At 35.7% G+C, this 25,168-nt stretch overlaps 1 protein-coding gene across 1 annotated transcript in view; it reads right to left on the bottom strand.

The window, feature by feature from the left end:
* LOC150084646 (transcriptional adapter 2-beta-like) overlaps positions 1-25,168 on the bottom strand; it is a 356,600-nt gene that overhangs the window by 61,554 nt on the left and 269,878 nt on the right. The window contains exons 14-16 of the mRNA XM_090376312.1: positions 24,297-24,358; positions 15,907-15,956; positions 1,036-1,070 (exon numbers count right to left, since the gene is read on the bottom strand). Coding sequence (XP_090232438.1) covers positions 1,036-1,070; positions 15,907-15,956; positions 24,297-24,358 — 147 coding nt within the window. The remainder of the gene's footprint in view (positions 1-1,035; positions 1,071-15,906; positions 15,957-24,296; positions 24,359-25,168) is intronic.

Genomic DNA, 25,168 nt, shown 5'->3' with positions numbered 1-25,168 from the left:
ACTCATGGCATTTCAAATACCTTAATTATCTTATTCTCTATATATTCCTATATTAAAGGCTATGTAATGTTGGTTCAACGGCAGTAATCTGTTTTCTGGTAAAATCCACTCTATGTAAATTTATTTATTCTCCTTCACTTTATTCTGCATTATGTAATTTTACTTGCTTTCACTTCATACCTTGAACTGGTTTGGTTAAATTTTTGATTTATCACACACACACACACTAGTTATTAATATCCACTGCTGTTTTCAAATTTTTTTTTCAAAATTTATTTCAAATTTGGTATGCTTCACAGCATGAAAAATACAGTAAGACTAGATGTTTATTGTACTAGTGAATGTGTAAAATAAAGTAACTTGAAATTATAAACAAATACCTAATCGAAATTTTGTTTCGGATCATGACATGTTCTCGCACTCAATTACTTTGCGAAAACTGTAAAAAATTACTTCAGAGATGAGCGTAGTAAAAGTTTCTCTATGTTTAGGAAGGTAGGAAAAAAATTCAGAATTTTAATCACTAATTAACAGTTAATGCACAACTGTTATTTTCAAGGATCATCTGTCAGGTGATACACCACCACCTCTGGGTTAAGGAAGGATTGGGCAGATGCCTAAATTAAACGAGATCCCCCTCTTTTTTAGGCTGAAACTAAAGAAGTTTGATTTCTTTTCATTAATTTATCTTCATTAATATTAATATACTTGATTAAAACCTGATTTAAAGTAGTCCTGTTTTCATTTTGAAAATGAAGGGAATATTACACAATTATGCTCACAGTCACTGTAACCTATGTAGGAACAATATTGAAATAACTTACCACAAAAAAGGTATAGTACTTAAATGGTTCTTTACATATATACGTGGCTATTGGCAAACGTTCATTTACAAGAAACTTAAAGGCATTAAATTCTTACCTATGTTTTGCTAATAGCTACATATATAAAGAAATGCTTAAACCCCATACTTTGTAATTATATAAATTGCATATGCTCAAAAGCTCCAAACTAATTTGGTTTTAAATATCTTACTTGTTTCATCCAGGGGATAGTCACTACTTCTTTCACTGTTAAAAAATATAAATAAAAAATAATTACTATTTATAATCAATGTTCTGAAATAAAAACTTCTGAGTGAAAAACAAAAAAAACTAATTTCTATCTTAACCAATGTTTTCTTTAAAATTACTATTTGAAGCTATTAAAGGACATTTTAAGTTCATGCGCAAGCGAAAAAAAATCAATAATAATACCACTTAAGCAAAAACAACTTATTTCAAATATTGCTTATTACTGCAAGCATTTATTATTTTTTCTTCATTTTACATGCAAATTGTCTCTGGATTTTATAGGTTCTGATATTCAATGACAAATTTCGTAAACCGAACAAGCTCAATGTTATGTAACAATTGCTCAAAAGCAAACAAATTTTCATCTAAATTGTAAGTTAAACTTCTGAGATTGCTATTCACAGAGTAATAGTAGTAATAATGGCAAATGATGCAAGGAAGCATCACATGTCTGACATCTTGAGATACTTTCATGATGAGTCATTTTACCACAAAATACTTCTTATCATCGCACACTATACACTGATGAGCCAAAACATTATGACCACCTACCTGATATGATGTTGGTCCTCCACATGCCGCCAAAACAGCTCGTGCCCGGTGAGACATGGACACCACAAGATTTTTAAATGTGCCTTGTGGTATCTGGTAACCAGCAGATCCTTTAACTCCTGTAAAGTAAACACAAACCACAGATGCTCGATGGGATTGATGTCTGGAGAATTTTGAGGCCAGGGCAATACTTAGAAGTCTTCCACATGTTCCGCAAACCACTTTCCAACAATCTGGGCAGTGTGGCATGGCGCATTATCCTGCTGAAAGACAGCATCACCAGAGGGGAAGACCACTGCCATGAAAGGGTGTACCTGGTCAGCAATGATGTTTAGGTAGGTGGTAGACATCAGAGTACCCGGCACATGGATGACTGGGCATCCCAGGGCATCCCAGCAGAACATCACCCAAAGCATGACACCGCCGCCGCTGGCTTGTTTTTGTCCCATGGTGCATCAAGATGCCATCACTTCCCCAGTTAAACAACGCACACATACGCAGCCATCCAGATGGTGCAACAGGAAACGTGATTCATTGGACCAGTCGACCTTCTTCCAATCACTCAAGGTCCAGTTTTGATGCTCGCGTGCCCATTGCAGGCACTGTCGCTGGTGAACCATGGTTGGCATGGGCACTCGGGGCACCCTGTGGCTACGCAGCTCCATTTTCAGCAGGGTTCGATGTACTGTGTGTTGTGACACATTACTCCCGTCACCAGCATTCCAATTACTAGCATGTTGTGCCATAGCCGCCTTTCTGTTGCCACGTGCCATCCGGGAGAGCCTTCACTCACCTCGAGCATTGATGAGCCTTGGTCTTCAAACACCTTGCCGGCAGTTCATGGGTTTTCCCTCCTCAGAACACTTTCGGTAGGTACTAACCATGGCTGACCATGAGCATCCCACCAGCCATACTGTTTTGGATATGCTCTAACCCAGTCATCTGGCCATTACAATTTGACCCTTGTCAAACTCACTTAAGTTCGCTGCCTTTCCCATCCGAAGAACAAGAGTAACACTGATTGATGAAGCTCAGTATCAGGTGTTTTTTATACAATGTCCCAACCCATGCACGTGCCGTAGTTCACCTGCAGTTGCTTCGATTTGTATAACGACTCGCTGATCATAATGTTTTGGTTCATCAGTGTATAATGCTGCAATGTTATACACTTATCACTATTTAGTATGTTACCATAACTTTCACCTTTATTATTATTTATCACCCAAGATTTGTACCACCTGTTCTCTTTTATTAGTTGATATAACTTTTTAAAATTGAAATTCTTAAGTCTAATTTTTACTCTTTTTTTTTTTTTTTTTTTTAACTGTATATAAAATTCATTCAATCATAACAACTGAATTAAATTAAATTATATTTAACATTAAATTGAATTTTTTTTGTTTACCCTGTTCTACTTTTTTCATCTTTTTTTTGTTGCTACTCTGTTAGCTCCTATTTGCTTTCTTTGTATTTTTATGCACTTAAGGGGTTACTAAAGGGTGTCTGAGGCTAATTAGGAGGGAATGCTCACATTTCCTAAGCTAATCTTGCAAAGAGCAGGCTAAGGTCTAAGGCAGTGGTTTTCAACCTTTTTTTAATAACGACACCCCTAAGTCATTTATTTTATTTTGCGGCTAACAGGCAGAAAACCTACTCAGTTTTTCTGATCTAACAGGCAGAAAACCTACTCAGTTTTCTGCCTGTTAGATCCGATGTGTGTGTGTGTGTGTGTGTGTGTGTGTGTGTGTAATAATCATAAAAAAAATTACATTTCTTAATATAAATTATATATATATACAGTATATAATAATTTTATTCTTTATATAGAGGTACTAAGTAAACATCAATTATAGATCACCACAAAATTACAAAGATACTGCACGCCTTTTTATAATGAAATAAACATATAAATTTTAAAAAAAATAATAATAATAAAAAGTTTAAGTAACTTAAACCCAAATTACGTGCCACCCCTGAATTGTTGTTGTGGCACCCCAGTTGAAAACCACTGGTCTAAGGTATAGGACCAACTATATGGATACAAATGGACAAGGATGAGCTGCCAGTGTAGCACTACATCAACCAGAGTGGATAAATTATAGGATAAAACCTTATCACTACTACCATAGAACAAAGCAATTGGTACCTGTTGTTACATCAGCAGGGTACTAGCAGGTATCTTTGTTTCCATGCAGTAGTTGTAAGAAAACAAGAAACAATGATAAATATGCTACTAGAATAATTGTTAACAATAACCATCAAAATAAGATAATCACCAAAAGAGATATACTATCACTGTTGGAAGTTTAAATGGTAAAGAAGTGAAATTAGCAGAAACCTAAGGGATAAATACAGAGGAACTGTATCTTTTAAGATGGAAAGCTAGACAATGAAACTTGTCTGTGCTTATGGACAGGTTGAAAACTAAAAAAAAAAAAAAAAAAAAAAAAGAGAAGAGTAATATTGAGGCAGGGTCAAAATCAAAATTATAATTAGAGATATTTTTGGAGAAAGTAAACACAATAATGATGATAGTAAATGGCTAGCAGAATTCTGTAACAAGGCATGTACTCCTAATTACAAATGAAGTATTTTAGCATAAAGACTACCATAAGTTTATGTGGAAGGAGTAACAGAAACAAGAAAGCATAATTGCCTATATATGATTGTAGAAAAGGATCTTAAACAACTACTTGATGAAACAAGGATTTATTAAAGATTGCTAATGACTAAAATAACTGATTGGTAACTTTGAGATTGGTTAGCATATACCTAGCAAATTAAAAATGTTAATTTGTGACAAAAATAACAGGTATAAAGTGAAAATATAGACAAAAATATCTCAACGTCTGCTAGCAACCATTAAATATATAAACCTTCTTTCCAAAATGTTAAATAACATTCCTGATGCAAACATGATTTTAGATGAAGAATGGCAAAAACTTTTTCATGACAACTTTAGTAGAAGGTGCAAAAGAGGATTATGGGGAGAAGTCTCTAAAGCAGAGGTCTCCAAACTTTTTGGAGTCACGACCCCTTAATGAAATCATTTATACTTCATCGACCCCCCAGCCATTTAATAAAAAAATAATAATAATAACAACAATATTTTAATGACTGTTTCTGAGTTTAATCGCAGTGAACAGGATGTGTTTCTTAATTTATATCGAAAAATGTGGGAAACATTTAATGAAGCTCTAAATGGGGTCTGATTTGATGTATATATTATTTAAAATTAAAGTATTTCAAATATTTTTTACTTATTTTAATTTTAAAATTTACTTTTGAAGTCTCAGTGTTTTTATCTGAACTCTTCATTTTTTTAAAATTTATTCCGTTTTTTTTCTGAATTCCTCTGTAAAAAGGTTTGTGAGTTTTAATCTTAACTCACCAAGCTCTTCCAATTCCAGTCAGTTCCTCTCTTTTGTTAAAATGATATTTATGTTACTAAAACCGGCTTCAACCATGTAAGTGCTCGGAAATGCAAGTAAAAATGGCTCAATGGCTACAGAAAGTTTGGGATATTTTGTTGTAATGTTTATATTCTTCCAATAATCGCTGATACTTTTATTATTAAATAAAGATTTAGCTTCTATATATGATTGTGCTTCTATATATGATCAATGAATTCATTGTTTACGTAACCTGGTTCAACTCCATTTTCGATATTTATATCAAATGCTTAGTGATCCAATCAGGTACATACATTTCCTCCAGGTCCTTGAAGCATATTTTAAAGTCTTCCCTTAATTTTTCAAGATGCTTGATGTATATTTCCAAATGATCATCTGAAAATTTTTTTAACTCCTCCCGCCAATTGTTTTAAGTTTGAGAAATACAGAAAATTTCTGCATGCCAGCTATATAGGCCTATCTTGACTTGGGACTGTAACAGAATTGTGCGGGCTTGAATGATGGTAACATCTTTACCTTGGAGTCGGTTCTGTACTTCATTAAATTTTGAATACAGGTCTGCCAAATAGAACAGATGGTTCTTACACTTTTTCAACTCATCACATAGTGATGGATCTATGATCGTAAGAAGCTGCACAGTTGAGTCATACAAATCAACAAGTCTTTGCAAACTATCACCTCTTGACAGCCACCTTACTTCGGTATGCAAAAGTAATTGGTTGAATGTTTCATCATTTTTTTCATATAACATGGGAAACAGACGTTTCTGAAACACTTTTAGAGCAATAGGCAATTTACCAGTTTCTTTGATACAAGATAATGTCTGCATAACACACAATGAACAGTGAGTATGTCTGGAACCTTTTCTTTGAGAAGGGTGGCAAATCCTCTGTAACAGCCAACCAATGCTGGTGCACCATCTGTAGCCACTGCAGTTACATTGCTAAGGGAAACATTGTTTTTCTTAAAGTACTCTTCCAAACATTGTAAAATTGTCTCACCTTTTCCATCAACTTTCATATACCTGGCAAATAAAAACTTGCCAACAATACATTTTTGGCTCACATAGGCCATCAGAATATTTGAACTGCCGAAAGCTGACTCATCAAAGTTGGATGGAGAATTTGCAATTTTGAAGCTCAGACACCAATGTTTTCTCCACATCATCGGCCATCTCAGCAATGCGTCGTTGCACTGTATTTGCACTTAATAGCAGGCATTTTAAAACAGGATAGGAATCCTTAATCATTTCAATCACATCTAATTGCGTATTATAATCTCCTCACCAACGGTATACGCGTTTCCTTTCTTTGCTATAATAAGACAGATATTGAATGATGCCTTCAGTTCTCCTTCATTATCAGCATGAGCAGATGCTTAAAAAAATGTATTTAAATTTTGCTGATTTCTGAATTTTTCCTTCAGTGCCTTAAAAAATTTAAGATCTTCGTTTTTCTTATCCGGATGAATCCATTCAATGTGTTCTTTCATCTTCAAAGGTTTCATGGCATCATTACTAAAAGTATTTTCATATAGGAGGTACACAGGCATTGTTTATCGAGGGCATGAATCCAAACTTCAAATACTCTTGTGAATATTGTCAACATTTTTTCTTAGATACAGTGGCAGCCACGTTATTTATTGGGATTGTAGCTCAATTTATATAATAGAGTTAAGTGCAGATGTGAAACATCCTGAAAGAAAGTAATTGGGTTCGATTAAGATTATCTCTCAATTTAGTATTCATAGTATACGAATATAATAGAAACAAGGTAATGGTAAAGTTCTGGGAGAACTATATTAAGTCAGTTAATAAATTAAAAATTAATTTAAATATTAAAAAAAATATAAGTTTGGGTTGTTCAAAAATGACTAAATTTTCTCAACATAAGCTATAGATATTTTACATTTTTGTATTTTGGTTTTAAAATCTTGGCTATTTCTTCTATTTCTGGGATTGGCTTGAAATTTATGAATACAAGTAAAAACGTTTAATCAACCCCCAATCAACTTCTTGAAGTTTATTGAACCCGTAGATTCTATTATCAACCCATGGGGTCGATATTGACCACATTGGGGACCTCTACTCTAAAGCCAAAATCTTCAGAATGTCATTTTAGACAAACAGTTAAACAGGAAGTGTGAGAAAATAAAAAATAAGAAATTTCTTGTAAATGAAACTAATAAATCCTTAATGGAATATAAAGATAAAGTCTTTGGAAGATTCTGTGTTGTTGTTTGGCTGCTGTTGCTCTTTGTGGTATATTTCTGAATTATTATGCCTATGGGAATTCTTTTAGTTCCTTTATCTAGGCATTTATCATGTAAAATAATCTCAAAAATCACATCAGAGTCAAGGAAGATAATATGCAAAAATTAAAGTACAGTAGACAGTCGAAATAATGGCAGTGCAAATAACAGAACTTTCGAGCTAATGGCACATTGAGATCGGATGTTTACATACAGCACAGATGCTTTGCAGTGCCGAAAAAAGAAAATGGCAAGTCACGTGATTACTGTATTTGTTTACGGTCACCACTTTGAAAGTGAACTCTGTACTGATATTAGCATTAGTTGAGGCATATGATGCAAGAAAGCAAGCTTATAGAGCATCAGCCAAAAAAAGAAAAAAACAAAAAAACCTTCCCATTTCACCCATCTGGTCACTCCAAATGTTTGTCTATTTCAGCCTTAAATTTATTTAAGCTATCAACTTCCACAACAACAGATGGAAGTCTGTTCCAGCAATCAACTACCCACTGGCTAAAGGCAAACTTCTGCACATTTATTCTACAGCTGCCTTTCTTCAATTCGAATTTATGTCCTCTCAGGTTCTTAATCTGAGCAAGCAGAAGTATCCCATTAGCACTGAGCCTGCTCAAACCATTCAAGGCCTTATACACCTCAATCAGATCACCTCGCAAGTGGCTAGTCTCCAGATGCTGCAACTTGCAGAACTTAAGCCTCTCTTGCTAAAACACCCCTTTGTTCCTCTCACCAATCTTGTTGCCCTTCTCTGTACTTGTTGTAGCAACTCTACATCCTTCCTAAAATGAGGCCTCCAGATCTGTATGCAGTACTCAAGGTGTGGCCTGACCATTGTCTTATACGAAGGAATAATCATCTCCTTGTCTCTGCTAGCAAAATTCCTATATATCATTGACAACACTCCATGACCTGCTCTGGTAGCCCATCTGCACTGCTCAGAGAACTTCATATCCGACTGCACAATTAACCCCATGTCTTTTTCATTCTCCACCTCCCTGAGTGTAGTACCACACAGTTGGTACATTTCTCTTGGGTTACTGCTATCCATATGCAGTACTTTGCATTTGTCAATATTAAACTTCAGTTGTCAGCCCATCTCAGCCCATCTATCTAGCTTTTCTAGATCCTGTTGCAGTAGCATACTGTCTTTAATATCATTAACAACCTTGCCAACCTTTGTATCATCTGCAAACTAGTCCACGAAGAGCACTGTCCATTGATTACCACTCTCTGTCTTCTCCCACTCAACCATCCCTTTATCCATAGCAGCAATTTGCCTCCAATGCCACACTGCTCCAATTTGTGCAGCAGTCTTCCATGTGCAACAGCATCAAAGGCTTTTCTAAGATCCAAATACATGATATCAAAGTTATTCTTTGCATCCAGTTCCTTTGTGACTACATCATAGTATCTGATCAAAATAGTCAGACAAGACTTCCCCTTAATAAACCCATGCTTTGTCCGAGCTATAACTGAAGTCTTGTCTAGATGATCCTGCAATGCTTCTTTAACCAGTGCCTCCATTAGTTTCACTGGAACAGAAGTTAAACTAACAGGTCTGTAATTACATGTGTCTCCCTTTGATTCTCCTTTGTGGATTGGGGTCACATTTGCACATCTCCAGTCCATGGGTTTGCTTACTTCCTTTGCCACCTCCTTTGATATAACTGGATAGATTCCATCCACCCCAGGTGCCTTTCTTGTGTTTATCTTCAACAATTTCTCCTCTACTTTACTCTCAGCTATTACAAGATTATCTAGTTTACTGCCAGAGTTTAATATATTTTTTTATTGGAAATTGTTATCAAATTAGAAAATGAAAATGAATCTACATTTATTTTTAATGAATTTTATTTCAAAAACATACTTATTTAAATTACATGCTTACACAATTTTTGCAGGTAAGTATCAAATCAAAAAAAAATTAGTAATTTTCATTTCCCCGGTACAATTAAAAAATGTCTGATTCTCAGAGAAAACCTTGCATTCGTTCAGAGCATTAAAAACATTATCAGGAACAGTTTTACAAAACTGTAGACCTAGATGGATCATTTAAAAGCCTAAATCATTTCTTCACGAGTTGCCTTTTCTATGGGTTGTTCTGATACATCTTCAGTGTCATTGTTACTTTCTTCATGATCGTGGTCACATCTGACACTGTTCAGCAGTATTTCATCTTCATATGGATGATCTGTTGTAGCCAGAACTTGAACTACGTTAATGTAACCATTCAGTGTTATATGATCTTCAATGTTTCCAGACAATTCTAATAATGTCCAAAAGTTTTTCAATTGTGAAAGTGGAAGTTCATCTTGTTTGTCTGGTTGTCGTTCAACTTTTGTATTCAGTGCAAATTCTGCTTTCGAAAAACAATTTTGAATACAGTTACTCACTAACATTGTTCAAACTTTTTCCAGTTCACAGATGCAATCTCTAAGGTTTATTATAACTTACAAGTTTCAATTTTCTTGTAATGCATTGATAATGTTCTTTGTTAATATTCTCCTTTGATAATGAAATTTAAAATTTTTAATAATGCCCTGGTCCATTAGCTGGAGTTTTGACGTTATGTTTGGCAGTAAAAACAACAACTTCGCACTTTTAAGTTTGGCAGAAATACTGGCAGGATGTGCTGGACAGTTGTCAGTAATCACATGATTTTTCTTTTGTTATACACTTGTTTAGTTTTAATATCCATTCTTCAAAAATATTACTTGTCATCCATGCTTTTTTATTAAAGGTGTAGTCAACTTCCAATGATTTTGTGCCTCTAAAACACCTTGGGTTTTTTGATTTTCCGATGACTAAAAGTCTTAATTTTTCTCTTCCTGTCATACTGGCTCCAACTAGCATGGTGATTCTATCTTTGCTTGGTTTTCTGCCAAAACATTTATCATTCTTAAAAGCAAGTGTTCTATTAGGTAAACATTTAAAGAATAAACCCATTTCATCAGCACTAAAATGTTCCTTAGGTTCATATTCTCCCAAAACCATCTCTAAGGTGCTGTTCCTCCAACTGTTGCAATCTTCTTCACTTAGATCAACACTTTCTCCAAAAATAACCTTTTCCACAATTCTGTGGTGCTTCTTAAATTTATCTAACCACACAGTGCTCGCATTAAATTCTGTATGTCCAAGAGACTGCGCAAATTTCAGAGCTTTTTGCTTAATTATTGGACCTAGTATATTGCTATATTCTTTTCATGTGTCATTTGCACCCATTTTAGGACAGCTTTATCAACATCTTCGTATACACACAACTTAATTCACTTCTTGTCTGCTGCTCCTTCTTCAATTGCATTTAAAATTGATTCTTGATTTCTTAAAATTGCAGATAAACTGCTTGCAAGTATGCTATATTTCTCTGCAATATCTTTTTTCTTAAAATCCCGGTCAATATCACGAAGGACCTTGACTTTATCATTAATACTTAAACGCTTTCTCTTTGACATTGTTTCGGCAATGGTAAAAATTACTTGTCTGCAACAGGCTATAGCTCACTGCCAATATTAGTATTAGTATTAGTAACAGCCGCATGGTGCAAGAAAGCCTATGGCTTATGCTGCACCAGCCAAAAAAAAAAAAAACAATGATAAAAAAAAAATAAAAAAAATAAAAAAAAATAAATAAATAACTAAATAATAATAATTAAAAAAAAAAAAAAAAAAAAATTAAACCTATCATCCTATGCGCTTCCCTTACCCGAAAGTACTATCCAGATGACCTTTGAATTTCCCCAAACTGTCGGCCTCTATCACCCATGAAAGCAACTTATTCCAGTAATTTATAACTCGCTGGCTAAAATAAAACTTCCTGCAGTCCAATCTAAACATTTCCCCCCGTAACTTGAATTTATGTCCCCTAGTTCTAGCATCATTTATAATCTTGAAAATTTCATCTTCATTCATTTTACTGATGTCTCTCAGAGCCTTAAACACCTCAATCAAATCTCCTCTAAGGTGTCTAGTTTCCAAACTCTGCAACCCACATATTCGAAGTCTTTCTTCATAAGGACGCCCTTTTGCCGATCTCACCAGGCGAGTTACCCGTCTTTGCACCCTTTCAAGAAGCTCGATGTCTTTCTTTAGGTGCAGTCTCCATACTTGAACACGGTATTCCATGTGTGGTCTAACATAAGCCTTATAAAATGGGATTATCACGTCCCTATCTCTACTTGCAAAAGTTCGATAGATCATCGATAGGACACCATGGGCCTTCCTTGCAACCTGTTTACAATGCTCAGAGAATTTCATGTCTGACCGTATCGTAACACCCAAGTCCCTTTCCTCCAGTACTGGGTTTAGTTGAACTCCACCAAATGAATAAGTTATTTTGGGATTACTGTTTCCCAGGTGTAATACCTTACACTTTGTTGGATTAAAGCATAGCTACCATTTTTCTGATCATTCCTGAAGTCTATCTAGGTCTCTCTGAAGAAGCTCAGCTTGACAGTGATCATTAACTACTCTACCAATTTTAACATCATCTGCAAATTTAGACACCAAGCCCTCTATCCCTTCATCAATGTCGTTTATGAAAATTAAAAACAACAGTGGTCCTAATACTGATCCTTGGGGAACCCCACTTCTTACATCAACCCAATCTGAGGAATAGCCATTTATCACAACCCTCTGCCTCCTGCCCTGAAGCCATCCTTCTATCCATCTAAGGATTTTCCCAGTGATTCCAACCTGTTCCAGCTTATAAAGCAACCGCTCATGTGGGACTAAGTCAAAAGCATTGCTAAAATCTAAATAAACAATGTCGAAATTATTCCCTAAATCCAGCTCGTGAGTGACTCTTTCGAAATAGCGAACCAGATTTGTTAAACATGATTTTCCCTTTACAAAACCATGCTGGGTATCCTTGAGAATTTCAATTCGATCCAAATGATCCTGAATTCCACCCTTGATCATTGTCTCCATGATTTTCCCTACTACTGAAGTCAGACTGACAGGTCGATAATTTCCAACTTCACTTTTAGAGCCACCCTTATGTATGGGAGATACATTTGCACTTTTCCAATCCAAGGGAATCTCCCCAGAGTCTAGTGATGCTCGCTTGCCGCCTCCCTTAAGATTATAGGGTATATTCCATCAACTCCAGGAGCCTTACTGGTCTGTAGGCTCAAAAGTTTTTTCCTTAAATAATCTTGCGAAATTTCAATATCATTAATTACATATTTTTTAACTTCGCTCCCACAATTTCCCATTGCCACAAAAGGCTTTTCATTTGTAAATATCGATGCAAAATAACTGTTGAGTTCATCTGCAACGGCAGCTGGTGTATTTATTACTATCCCCTTTCCCTTACGTAAAGGTCCGATCTGGTTTGTCCTGCTCTTCTTGGCATTTATATATGTGAAGAATTCTTTATCCCCCCTCTTTGCTCTGTTTGCTAGTGATTTCTCATAAACTGCCTTTGCCTGTCGAACCTTTTCTGTGGGTCTATTACACATCACCTTGTAGCTGTTATAGGCTTCAGTACTTTTTATTGCTCTGTAACCTTTCCATGCCACCTTTTTCTGCTCAAGTAATGTGGCAACTTTACTATTCATCCAACTTGGAACCCTTCTCGTGGAGTATTTTTTTAATGGTATATACGCATTCAAGGTATCTGTGATTAATGTTTTAAAAGCGTACCACAGTTCAATTGTATTCATTCTCTGCGCGATATCTACCCAGTTAATAGAGGCCATGTAGTACCTTAAGGCATCGTAATTTCCTTTTCTGAAATTAAAACCCATTCCTTTGCCTTTTACTTCTGCTACCTCTCTCGTCATCATCCACCGTAGAACTCCGTGATCACTTCCTGCGTATATATATATAGACCATGTATATAGACCATGCAGCCACCACAAGCTTCGCTGCACTGCTTTATAGTGAATTGTTAGTACCGCCCACTCAATGATGTTTGCTTGTCAATTCAACAGCGTCACTTGACCTTTCCTATCAATCACTTTGAAGAAATATGTGACTTCGTAAATTCTTTTTATTCTGTTTTCATTCATATATACATGAAATAAAATTTATTTTTAATGTATGCTGTACTTTTCAGAAAAACAAGAGCATATAGCCTATGTCATTGATGACAAATCATTCTAAAAGAATGAAATTTAAAAAATTTCATGAAAACCATCTACTGGGAGTCCAGTTAGATGAAACCTATCATAGGTATAATGACTGACAGGAAGATGACATGGTACAGTTCAGGTGAGAAGCGAATGTCACTCAGCAGGCATTACTTACAAAATAAAATCCGACCACCGAAGCATTCTATGTATTGCCACCGCAGCACACTAAAGGTTTCCCTGCAGCAAATTTCATTTTCCCCCTTAGCCAACAGCAATTTACAAATCTACCCTATTTATTATAAAGTTTATGACCACTTATAAGAAAACCCATTTGGCTTTGTCCTTGTAACAAAACCTTCTACGGGTGTTAATGGCCACAAGTGTTCCCTAAAAGGTGATTCATTCCAGATACTAATGAGTAATTTTGGAGGGAAGGAGGCTGTATTATATTTGAGCGGCTGTTTAGCAGTAAATGCTTGAAAATCTTTAAAAATGCTTTTGCTAATCTAATTTTTTTTAAAATTCGTTATTTTTATTTATTTTTTTAAACCATTCCATTACAGATTACATATATATATGAAAACCACATCTTTCATGCAGGACTTCATTTTTTAGTTGTTAATTTCTAAAATTATCAAAGACTTTATAACCATCATGTATATACAACTGTTGAATTGAGGCATTTCTTCACAGACAATTAGAAACATTTTAAAATTTCTTTGAGAACAAAGAAAACTGCTATTAATTTACTTGAAATAAACATGATTCTCTTGCATCTTCTTGTTTAGCTGACCAAATCTTGATTTAATATACAGAGAAAGAGCACAGGCAAATTATGCTGGGGATCAAGTCTATTCTTGTCTTGGTCTTGTCCATCACAAGGTTTGTTCGTTATTTGGTTTTTAGGAGCATTAGCAACTAAGGCCATATTGCTCCGGGGATATGCGGTGGTCATTCCCTGACCTTTCCACATCCTCCGTATTTGGTGGTCACGGGCTCGAATCCTGGTCTAATCAAGAAGCATGTGCTACGCACTGCTGCTCCTTCCCACCTAGCTATGGAGGTGCCCCATCACAAGGCTTGAGAGCCCTGCTTTACAGAGATACATCTTGGGAAAGCAGAAGAATGTTATCAGCTTCCAGTAATGAATCAGTTTGAATATTTCAGGGTACACAATACAAACTCTGAATATGGAAGTTTCCTAGAGAAGTGATTCCCAAATGTTTTTTTTTTTTTTTTTTTATCCACCCATTTATCACACAGCAAACTGCCACAGATTTATAAAGCAATATCAAAAATAGACATCTGCAGAAGAAAAGAGTAGATAATCACCAGAGGAGTTATCGCAATTCTTTGTAAAGGTTACTGTTTTCTGTTGCATTTGCAACTGTTATTTATTTGTATTTTAATTGTCACTACAAGTTAGTTTTTTGGGGGGAGGGTAATCCACTAGTTTGATGAGAAGCATATATTAGGAAAGGTAAAGAAAAGCATGTATTAGTGAACCTAGAAGAAATTTTGAGTACTTATAAAGTTTTTATAATTCTGTATTTATAATTTTTCTGATATAATTAAAAAAAAAAAAAAGTCCATGTTTATTGCTAATACATGAATGTTAAATATATCATTAAAAGCAATTTTTTTAAAATATCTATTTGAATATTTATTTTTCTGTATTTTCACATTTGTTATTTTGAAGTAAACTGATAGTGACTATGATAACTATAACATACATGCATATATTTTAAATTTATAACATAGTTATATATTATACAATCAACAGATAATTTATTAGGTACATCAAGGAATCTGAATCACCCCCCACAAAGCATGGACCCATTACTTCATGCCATTTAATCCATATCCTAGTTCTGCCAATTTGTAAAAAGAAATGAAACCAGCATCTGCTTTTGCACACTAGACGAGACCATTTTCTGTCCTGTCCACTATCATTAAACTTTAGCTAGATGGCATTTATTTTTATAAATCATATATCAGACAATATCTGGTGCATTTTGGACAGTTTTTGCCATTAACCTGTGGCTGCAGTTATATGTTATTTCAGTCAGTATATGACCTGTTTGAGAAATATTGCAGTCTTGATCAGTCTCCAGTACTTGGACATTAACTACTTGTTTTAGGCTACATATTTTTTCTGCCAACTGCTTGTTTTCTCAACTATGAACTATTCTAGGTTCACTTCTGATAATGCTGAACATAATCACATCATAGTAATCACAGTCAAACTGATCTTAGCACAACCCTCTAAACCATCATTCCATATTTGATTTAAGTTATCACTCATAAGTTGAGTGGTAAGTTAAAATCACATTGCTTGCTCAGAGCACATTTCTACCATCAGAAATGTGCCCTAAACTATATTAAAAATGAATGCCTTCAATCTATATACAATACATATGGGGCAGTGGCATGTAGAGATATATTCAATTTCCTCCCAGAGTAGTATGTTCCTATTAAATTGTCCACCAAGTGTATAATCACATAATAAAAATTAAGATACACTTACTCTTGCTTTTTGGAAATCATACCTGATCTTTTCTGTGATGCAACATTTCCCTTGAAAAAATTTAAAAAATGCATTTATTATCATAAAATACATTCATATTTAATGATAAAGGAACATTAACTTACTTCTATTCTATATGCTATAATATCTCGATGTTGTTGTTAAATTTGTTGATGCATCAGCAACTTAGACTATAATGCACTGATTACTGTCTAATATCTTCTTAGTTTGTCTTACGCGTGATATGGTTCATATATTGTGATATTTATTTATCAATTTTAGGAAGAGAAAAATGTCATCCATAACTTCACGATCTCCTAGAACACACTGTAATGATAACTGGCTGGAGTTATGAAAACGAGAGAAGAAAGCAGTTTTCCGTTCTTTCAGATATAGCGGGCATTCCAGGATGATATGTTTTACTGTTAATGAACATAAGCAGTTGCTGCATTGTGGAGGATCATCATTTGTTAGTAGGTAGCTATGAGTGAGGAATGTATGACCAATGCGTAATCTGGCTAGGATGGTTTCTTCCTTTCTGTTTCGTCTCAGACTGGATTGCCATTGCTTGGGTTCTCTCTTGATTTCAAGAAGTTTATTATTTGCTTGATCTTGCCACATGTGTGTCCACTGTTGTTTATACATCTGTTTGATAATGGATTTATGGTCAATATAAGGAGTCCTGAAATTAGATGGTATCACATTTGTAGCACATTTAGCAGCTAAATCTGCCTGCTCGTTCCCTGGTATTCCAACGTGTCCAGGGATCCAACAAAATATTACTAGCTGTCCATGTCCTTGAAGTTCTAGTAGCTGTGCACAAATTTTTTGTACCAGCAGATGACTAGGGAAGAATTTACACTGTAGAGCATTAACAGCACTTAACAAGTCCGTATATATGATAGATTTGGTATAGGAGTCTTCTTTGATATTCTCTAGGGCTAGAACAATGCCGTATAATTCTGAGGTATAAGTACTGCATTCAGACAGACGCTGTCTGGAGATGGTGATATTTGGAAATACTACAGCGGTACCAACTTTACTACCAATTTTGGATCCATCTGTATATATTTGAATAAAAGTGCTAAACCGAATAAAAGTGTTTGGCATTACAAGAATGCAAAATGGGATGACCTGCGAGACTTGTTGTTGATATGGGGTTGTTGTTGTGTTTTAATGACACATAGGCTACTTGTGCCATATTGTGTCTTCTAATGGTGAATATGAAATAATAACTATATTTTATGATATATTTCTATCCAGTTTAGGAAAGTAAATAGTTCTTTTTATTAGGATCATCTCCCAGAATCTGCAATAAATTTATTGATGACTGTGTTTTAGCAATTGATTTAAAAGTATCTAAGTGGATGTTCTGAAAGTGGGGACAGTCCACTAACAAATGGCGAATGGTCAGTTGTACTTAAAATGATGTACATTGTGGAGCGCTGTCATTAGTTAATAGATACAGGTGAGTGAGATGAGTATGCCCAATCCTGACCCTTCCTAAAATTGTTTCTTCTCGTCTGCTTTTCTGGAAGCTGGAGGGCCACAGCTTTGGTTCTGGTTTTATTTGGTATAATTTGTTTCCTGGATAACCTCTCCAGATTAGTGACCAGCTAATTGTAACATGCTTTATGGATGATATGTTTATAATCAGTATATGGGGTTCGAAAAGTCTGCAAAAGAGTAGTATCTGGTTGTTTGGCTGCAAGATCTGCTCTTTCATTTCCTGCTATCCCAGAATGATCAGGAATCCAGCAGAATGTCACAGTTTGGTTTGACTCATTATACACAAGTAATTAGAATGGATTTGTTTTATTACAGGGTGAAAGGAGTTGGTATTACTATTTATGGCAGAGACAGCACTGAGCGAGTCAGTGTATATTAAGGAAGGTGAAATTAGAAGTTGAGTAATGTGACCTAGAGCCAAGTTAATAGCATAAAGCTCAGCAGTGAAGATACTGCATTCTACAGGTAATGAGACAGAAGTGGTGAAAGATGGAAAGATCGCCGCAGCGCCTATTTGAGTCTCAGTTTTTGATCCGTCTGTATAGATCTTACAGGTCTGCGAATTAGAAGCAGAGTGAGCTTCATGTAACTGTGCGATATTGAAGGGACACACAAGGTGTTCTTTCCCCACTGTTGGAAATAGTCATCATAAATTGCAAGGATATTTGTCACACGGTGGATCAGGCGGTGTTATGTCCTGATATATATTGCCGATTTCAATATTCCAGTTAGTTCTTTGAGTTAGTTCTTTAAGTCTAAGTGCAGCAGGTCTGTTTTCATTTGGTTTACTGTTGTAAAATGAGTCCCATTCGGTATTGTACAGACATCTCCAATTCGAGGCATATATTAAAAGCAATGTTTTCCTCTGAAGATGTAAGGGAGGTTCGTGGGCTTCAATGTAAAGGCTCTGGACTGGGGAGGTTCTGAAAGCCCCTAGAGAAACTCGAAGGGCACTGTGCTGGATGGTATTTAATTGCTCTAAAGTACTCTTCCTCGCAGAGTCATACACTGGAGAACTGTAGTCCAAACGGGACCTGATGAGAGCTCTATAAATATGGATAAGCGTATGCCGATCAGCGCCCCATGACATGGATGACACACACCGAAGGATATTCAATTTCTTCAAGCAGATGGTTCGAAGATAGGACACGTGCTTGAAAGTTCAGTTTTCTATCTAGTATCAGGCCAAGAAAGCGGACAGTGTTAACCAGAGGAACCGACACATTTTTTATCTTTAACTCAGGATCAGGATGAAATGACCGGAGTTTGCAGAAATGAGTGGTAGTGGATTTCTGTTCAGCAAGATGGTATCCATTGCGTAAAGTCTGCGATTCTATTCTGTTTAGAGTAATTTGTAACTGTCTTTCGATTGTATTCATATTTTGTGATTGGCACGATATGGTGAGGTCATCTGCATACATATATACTTCAATAGTTTTTGGAAGATCTTCCAATATATTGTTGACCCTAATTGCAAATAGGGTTGGACTCAGTATGGAACCCTGTGGGACACTCTCTTCTTGAATATGAGATGTTGATAGGAAGTTTTGATATCTGACTTGAAAGGTATGTAACTTTAAAAAGTTCTGAATAATTTGAGGGAGATAGCCTCTCAACCCTGACTGATGCATATCTGTGATAATACCATGACGCCATGTGGTGTCGAATGCTTTCTGAATATCCAGGTTGACCATAACTAAATGTTGTCTCCTGATGAAGGCGTTACACGTATGTTGGATTCAATTTTGACAAGTAAATCTAGGGTGGACCTGTTTTTGCGGAAGCCATATTGGTGATCAGAAAGCAGATTTTGGGAGTCTAGAATCCAGGTGAGCCTCTTATGCACCATCCTTTCGAAGATCTTGCCCAAACAGCTTGTCAATGATATTGGTCTGTAATTTTGAACTAGAGAGGTATCTTTTCCCGGTTTTGGTATTGCACAAATATAGGAATGACGCCATGAGAGAGAGAGGATATGTATTTTCTGAGAAGATCCTGTTATAAAATAGCAATAGTGTGCACAGATCAGCTTCACACAGATGTTTAAGCATTCAGTAGTGAATGCTGTCTGGTCCTGCTGCACTATTTGGAGATTTATTCAAGGATTCTTGACTTCAGCTATAGTAAAGGGCTGGTTATATGGAAGTGGGAGATGAGATGAAAAATTCAATTTTTTACGTTCTTCATTAGTTTTAATTCTCTGAAAAGCAGTCACATAAGTGGTTGAGGCGGAAGTATTATAGAAAGATTCTGCTAAAGCATTTGCGATGTCAGTAGGAGAAGATAGGTCCTGCCCATTCCACTGTATTATTGGAGACTGTAACGGTAGAAATTTTCCATTGAGAGCTTGTACAGTCAGTCCTCGTATAGCACGATAGTTGTGTTCCTAGAAACCCTCGTGCAATGCAAAATCGTGCAATATGAACAACAGGCCCTATGGGAAATTAATTAATAATAACAAAATTAATAATAACAATAAGCAATTTTCTCCCACAATAACAATACAGCAGCAGTAGTAGTAGTAGTAGTAGTTTGTTTGTTTGTTATTTGGTTTTTAGGAGCATTAGCAACTAAGGCCATATTGCTCCGGGATATGCGGTGGTGATTCCCTGACCTTTCCACATCCTCCGTATTTGGTGGTGACGGGCTCGAACCCCGGTCTAATCAAGAAGGGTGTGCTAGTAGTAGTAGTAATAGTACTAATAATAATCTTCTTGGTTATGCAGCTGGTCAGGACCTTGTACATTGATATAAATAATAATAATTATTATTATTAATAAATAAAAACCAATGTGGTTATATGCCATGAGTAGGAGATCTGCAGACGTACTTAACAAGTACAGGTCAATGCTGAAAAAAAGTTGTGAGTTAAGATTAAATTTGAGAGTGTCTGCAATTCTGCCCAGACATGATAGGAGGGAGTATATGATGAGAACCTTGCCAATCAGTTCAGTTCTAGAGAGATTGTGCAAGGCTCATAGGGTAGAATTTTTCTCAGCATGGTCTTTACTTGTTAACAGGAAAGACTGCTTCTATAAGGATGGTATAAACTTAAATAGAAAGGGTGCAAGGATATTTTCTGATGATATTGAGGCAGTGTTAGGTGGGTCGGAAAACTGCTTACTCGGGGGGGATTCACAGACTAATAGATTAATGGTAGCCACAGGCAGAGGGTGAAAGTGATTCTTGTACTGCTTCTACTGGAATGAGCCTGGAAAGCAAGGTGCTGGGGATTTCCAGTACTGCTGGGAGTCATCATATAACAAGTAAATACATGGGCTGTGTTAGGATAACTTAAGAGTAAGAACAGGTGCATGTATACTTGCAAGTACACCAATGCTAGGAGTATGGTAAATAAATTTGATGAATTTGAGGTGCTGGTCAAGACATCAAAGGCAGACATTGTTGGAATATCAGAGACATGGTGTCACACAGATATAAGGAATACAGAAATGGAATTTGGGGAGAAAGGATAGACAGGAGAGGAAGGGGGGTTATGCTGTTGGTTAAGAAACACAAAAAAACCTAAGGAAATGAATCTAGTTGACACTGGTGGACAATGCATTGTTTAGTCAGTTTGGTGTGACATAGCACTGAGAAAGCAAATTTGATAGTAGGAGTATAGGCCTAATGACTGATGTGTACAATGAACAACTGTACAGAGAAATAGAGTAGGCCAGTAAATCAGATTGTCTTATAATAGGGGATTTTAACTTCCCAGATATTGAATTGGTCACTCGCACACTAGCAAAGCTTTTGTGGATTTATTGGATGATTTTTTTCTACATCAGCATGTTCGAGAGGCAACTAAAGGGAGTAATACTCTTGATCTGATTATCAGCAGTGATTCTTCATGCATTAAGAATCTACAGATAAAGGAACTACTAGTTGGCAGTGATCACAGTGTGCTGATGCGAGATTTACTTAAAGATTTAACTACCATCAGGGGTAAAGGGAAGGGTTTTTGCTTTCGTAAAGGTAACTATGGTGGTCTCAGTTTTTAAATTCTATACTGTGGGACCAACAGCAAATTCTAAATGTGAAGTATACAAGGAATTAGTCTTTGAAGCTACTAGGCTTTTCATAAAAACTAAGAAATATTGTTCAAGGTTCATGCCTAAACGGATGGCAGATGAACTAATGAGACTTGTGACAGAGAAGAAAAATGTGTGGGATGCATATAAATTATCAGGTGACACAGAAGACCATGATAGATATAAACTAGTCCGCAATCAAGTCACAAAGGAGGTTAGGCAAGCAAAGGCAGATTATGATAAATCTTGGGCAAAGGATGCAAAGAAAAACAGCAAAGATTTCTTTACTTATGTAAACTACAGAAGGACGGGGATGATCAGATTGGTGCACTTCACATTGACGTTTCAACTGTTGATGAATCTGCTGAGGTAGCTGACAACTGAATGAGTATTTTGCATCTACATTCACACATGAGGAATAATGTAGGAAAGCATAGGCCAGACGTTTATCAAACTCTAACAGGGAGCTAAATTATTTTCTAATAACTGAGAGCAAAGTGTAGGAGAAATTGTTGAAGTTAAACAGAAGAAAGTTATCTGGGGTGGACGGGATCTATTCAGTTACATTAGAGGAGGCAGCAAACCCTAAGCCATAATTTTGAGAGCATCCTTGGATTCAGAGGAGGTTCCCACAGACTGGAGGTGTGCAAATGTATCCTCAATTCACAAAGGGTGAGCAAAGGGTGACATGAGTAATTACAGTCCTGTTTGTATAACTTCTGTTCTGGGAAAAATAATGGAGTCACTTGTTAAAGAAGCATTGCAGGATCATCTATACAAGACTGAAGTTATAGGTCAGACACAGCATCGGTTTGTTAAGAGAACGTCTTGTCTGACCGATTTGATTGGATACTACAATGTGGTCACAAAGGAACTGGATGCATAAAATAATTTTGATATCATATATGTGGATTTCAATAGAGCTTTTAATACTATTGCAGATGGAAGACTGCTGTACAAACTGGGGCAGTATGGCATTAAGGGCAAGTTGTGGCTATGGATAAAGGGATGGTTGAGTTTGATTTTGATTTTATTGGCGCAAAAATGACTACGGTTATACTGCGCCCGGATGGTTGAGTGGGAGAAGACAGAGTGTGGTAATCAATAGTGGACAGTGCTCTTCGTGGACTAATGTTATTAGTAGAATCCCCCAGAGTTTGTTGTTAGGTCCTTTGTTGTTTTCTATATTTATTAATTATATTGATGAAGGTATATCAGACTAGTAAAGGATAGCGAATGCTTAGGTATATCAGACTTGATGTGTAAGTTTTCAGATGATATGAAGGTTGGCAGGGTTGTTAATGACAACCCTGCCAACAGAATCTAAAAAAGTTGAGCAGATGGGCTGATAAGTGGCACTCTGAAGTTTAACATTGACAAATGCAAAGTACCGCATACGGGTAGAAGTAACCCCAGAGTAACATACCAGCTGTGCATACTACACTCAGGGTATTGGAGAATAAAAAAAAACTTGGAGTAATTGTGCAGGCAGATATGAAGTTTTCTGGGCAGTACAGGCAAACTACTGGAGCAGCTCATGGGGCCTTGTCAATGATGTACAGGAATTTTGCTAGCATGGAGAAGGAGGTACTTATCCCTTTTTTTATAAGGCAATGGTCAGACCTCACCTTGAGGTGTGGCATGCAGGTCTGGAGACTTCATCTCAGGAAGGATGTATAGCTGTTGGAATATGTACAGAGAAGGGCAATGGGATTGGTGAGTGGAACAAAGGGCTGCTTTTATACAAGAAATGCTTAAGTTACAAATTGCAGCTGCTGGAGATTAGGCACCTGCAAGGTGATCTGATTGAGGTGTAAAGCCTTCAATGGTTTGAGCAAGCTCAATGCTGATGGGATTCTTCCTCTTGCTCAGATGTCCCTTCCACTTGAGGGGACATAAATTCAAATTGAAGAAAGACAATTGTAGAAGAGATGTGCAGAAGAGATTGAAGGAAGAATTGGACAAACTGTTGAAGAGAATGGATGGATGAAATGGGAAGTTTTTTTTTTGCTGATGTTGTTAGCTTGCTTTCTTGCATCATATGCCTCTACTAATACTAACAGTTGAGCTTACAGCTTGAAGAAGTTCACAGGCCTGATAGACAAATGGCCAAAACTAATATTAACATGGACTGGCAATCTATCATGTTCAGTGATCTGTGATTGAAAATTTTTTTTTTTTCTAGTGTGTCAAGGTACATCAGTGATTTTTTTTTTTTTTTTTTTTTTTACCACAATATAAATTGTATCTCAAACCTGTGTGTGACTAAAAGCACAAAACATGCTCACCTTGTGACTGTCATGCAATATGTTTCACATAAACGTTTGGTTTTCACTTCTGCAGGTTCTAATATTTTGTTTGTTTATTTACTAATCTCTTGAAATGGAAAGTACACTCATTACTAGAGACAAAACAGTGGATAACATCCTCTTTGCTATTCTATTTACAGCTTAATGAATCAAGGGGAAGATTATTACTCAGAAATAAATATAAATGACACTATAAATATCTAAAAATGGAAACAATGTCCACCTGCCCACTTATGTTCTTTGGAATAACCTTCCTTCGCAAGTAATTCCTGAAAATTATAATCCTCAGAAATATAAACCCAATGTCAAGATATCTTCAATCTTTCCTTCAACACATATGTTACAATGCACCAGTATTATAGGTCCTTGAACCTTTCATTTTTGGAGTTATCATAAAAAAAAAAAAAAAACTTTCCCCCATCTTGCATATACAGTTCAAATATTGATTTCATATACAGAATTTTTAGAATGAATGAATTAATGCAGCATTTTAATAATTTCTTTTACTCCCATAACTATTATTTTAAGTAATACTCACAACTTTTTTATTCTCTTTTTTTTTCTCTCGTTTATACCTTGCTGTTTCAAATTCTTCACATTCTGAAAGTGAATAAATAAATAAATAAATATATATAGATAAGTAGCTTAGAGTATGAATGGATAATAAATGCTGACCACATCAGATGTAATAACAATGGAAAAATTACATAGATACCTGTAAAATAAAATAAAATAAAATTAAAATAATACATATAGTACTTACTCTATAGATCCAATGATTTTAATTTCGTCATCAAGGGTCAGCAGCCAAAACCAAAGGAAATACAGCAAGAAGTAAGGCCTCTGTTTCTGATATGAAATATACGTAGCAAGAAGTAAAAAAGTAGGCTGACATATATTTCATAGCCAACCCGACAGAGACCAAAGCGGAAAGGAATGAAAAACAGATCAAATCTAAAATAAAAATAAAAATAAAAGTAAAAATTATGATAAGATTCAATAAAATAAAATTAAATTAAAATAGCAAGCCACATAAGAGGAATTTAAACCAAAGTAATGTAAAATGAAGATGAAAGAATATAGACAAAAGGAGGACAACTTACTGTGGTGCCAAGCAAGAGATGGTGAAATGGGCTGAGAGGATTTTTATTTAATTTTACTTTTATTTTACAGGTACCTATGTAATTTTTCCATTGTTACTACATCTGATATGGTCAGCATTTCTCCATTCATACTCTAATCTACTTATCCATATTCCATTATGGTCATTGGGTATTTCTGTTATTAGTAGCATTTCCCTTGTTCATAAATCATCCCAATTTTTTAATTATCATTCTTTTCGAATTTTTCCATATATATATAGTGGTAATATTATATTGTCAAGGAGCAAACTAAGCAGTTGAGAGAAAA

The sequence above is a fragment of the Mastigoproctus giganteus genome, chromosome 6 (genome assembly GCF_048544385.1).
Source record: "Mastigoproctus giganteus isolate SK-2022 chromosome 6, ASM4854438v1, whole genome shotgun sequence".
NCBI classification, from domain to species: domain Eukaryota; kingdom Metazoa; phylum Arthropoda; class Arachnida; order Uropygi; family Thelyphonidae; genus Mastigoproctus; species Mastigoproctus giganteus.
Note: the sequence above shows the minus strand (reverse complement) of the source record. Positions and strands in the feature narration are given on the sequence as shown.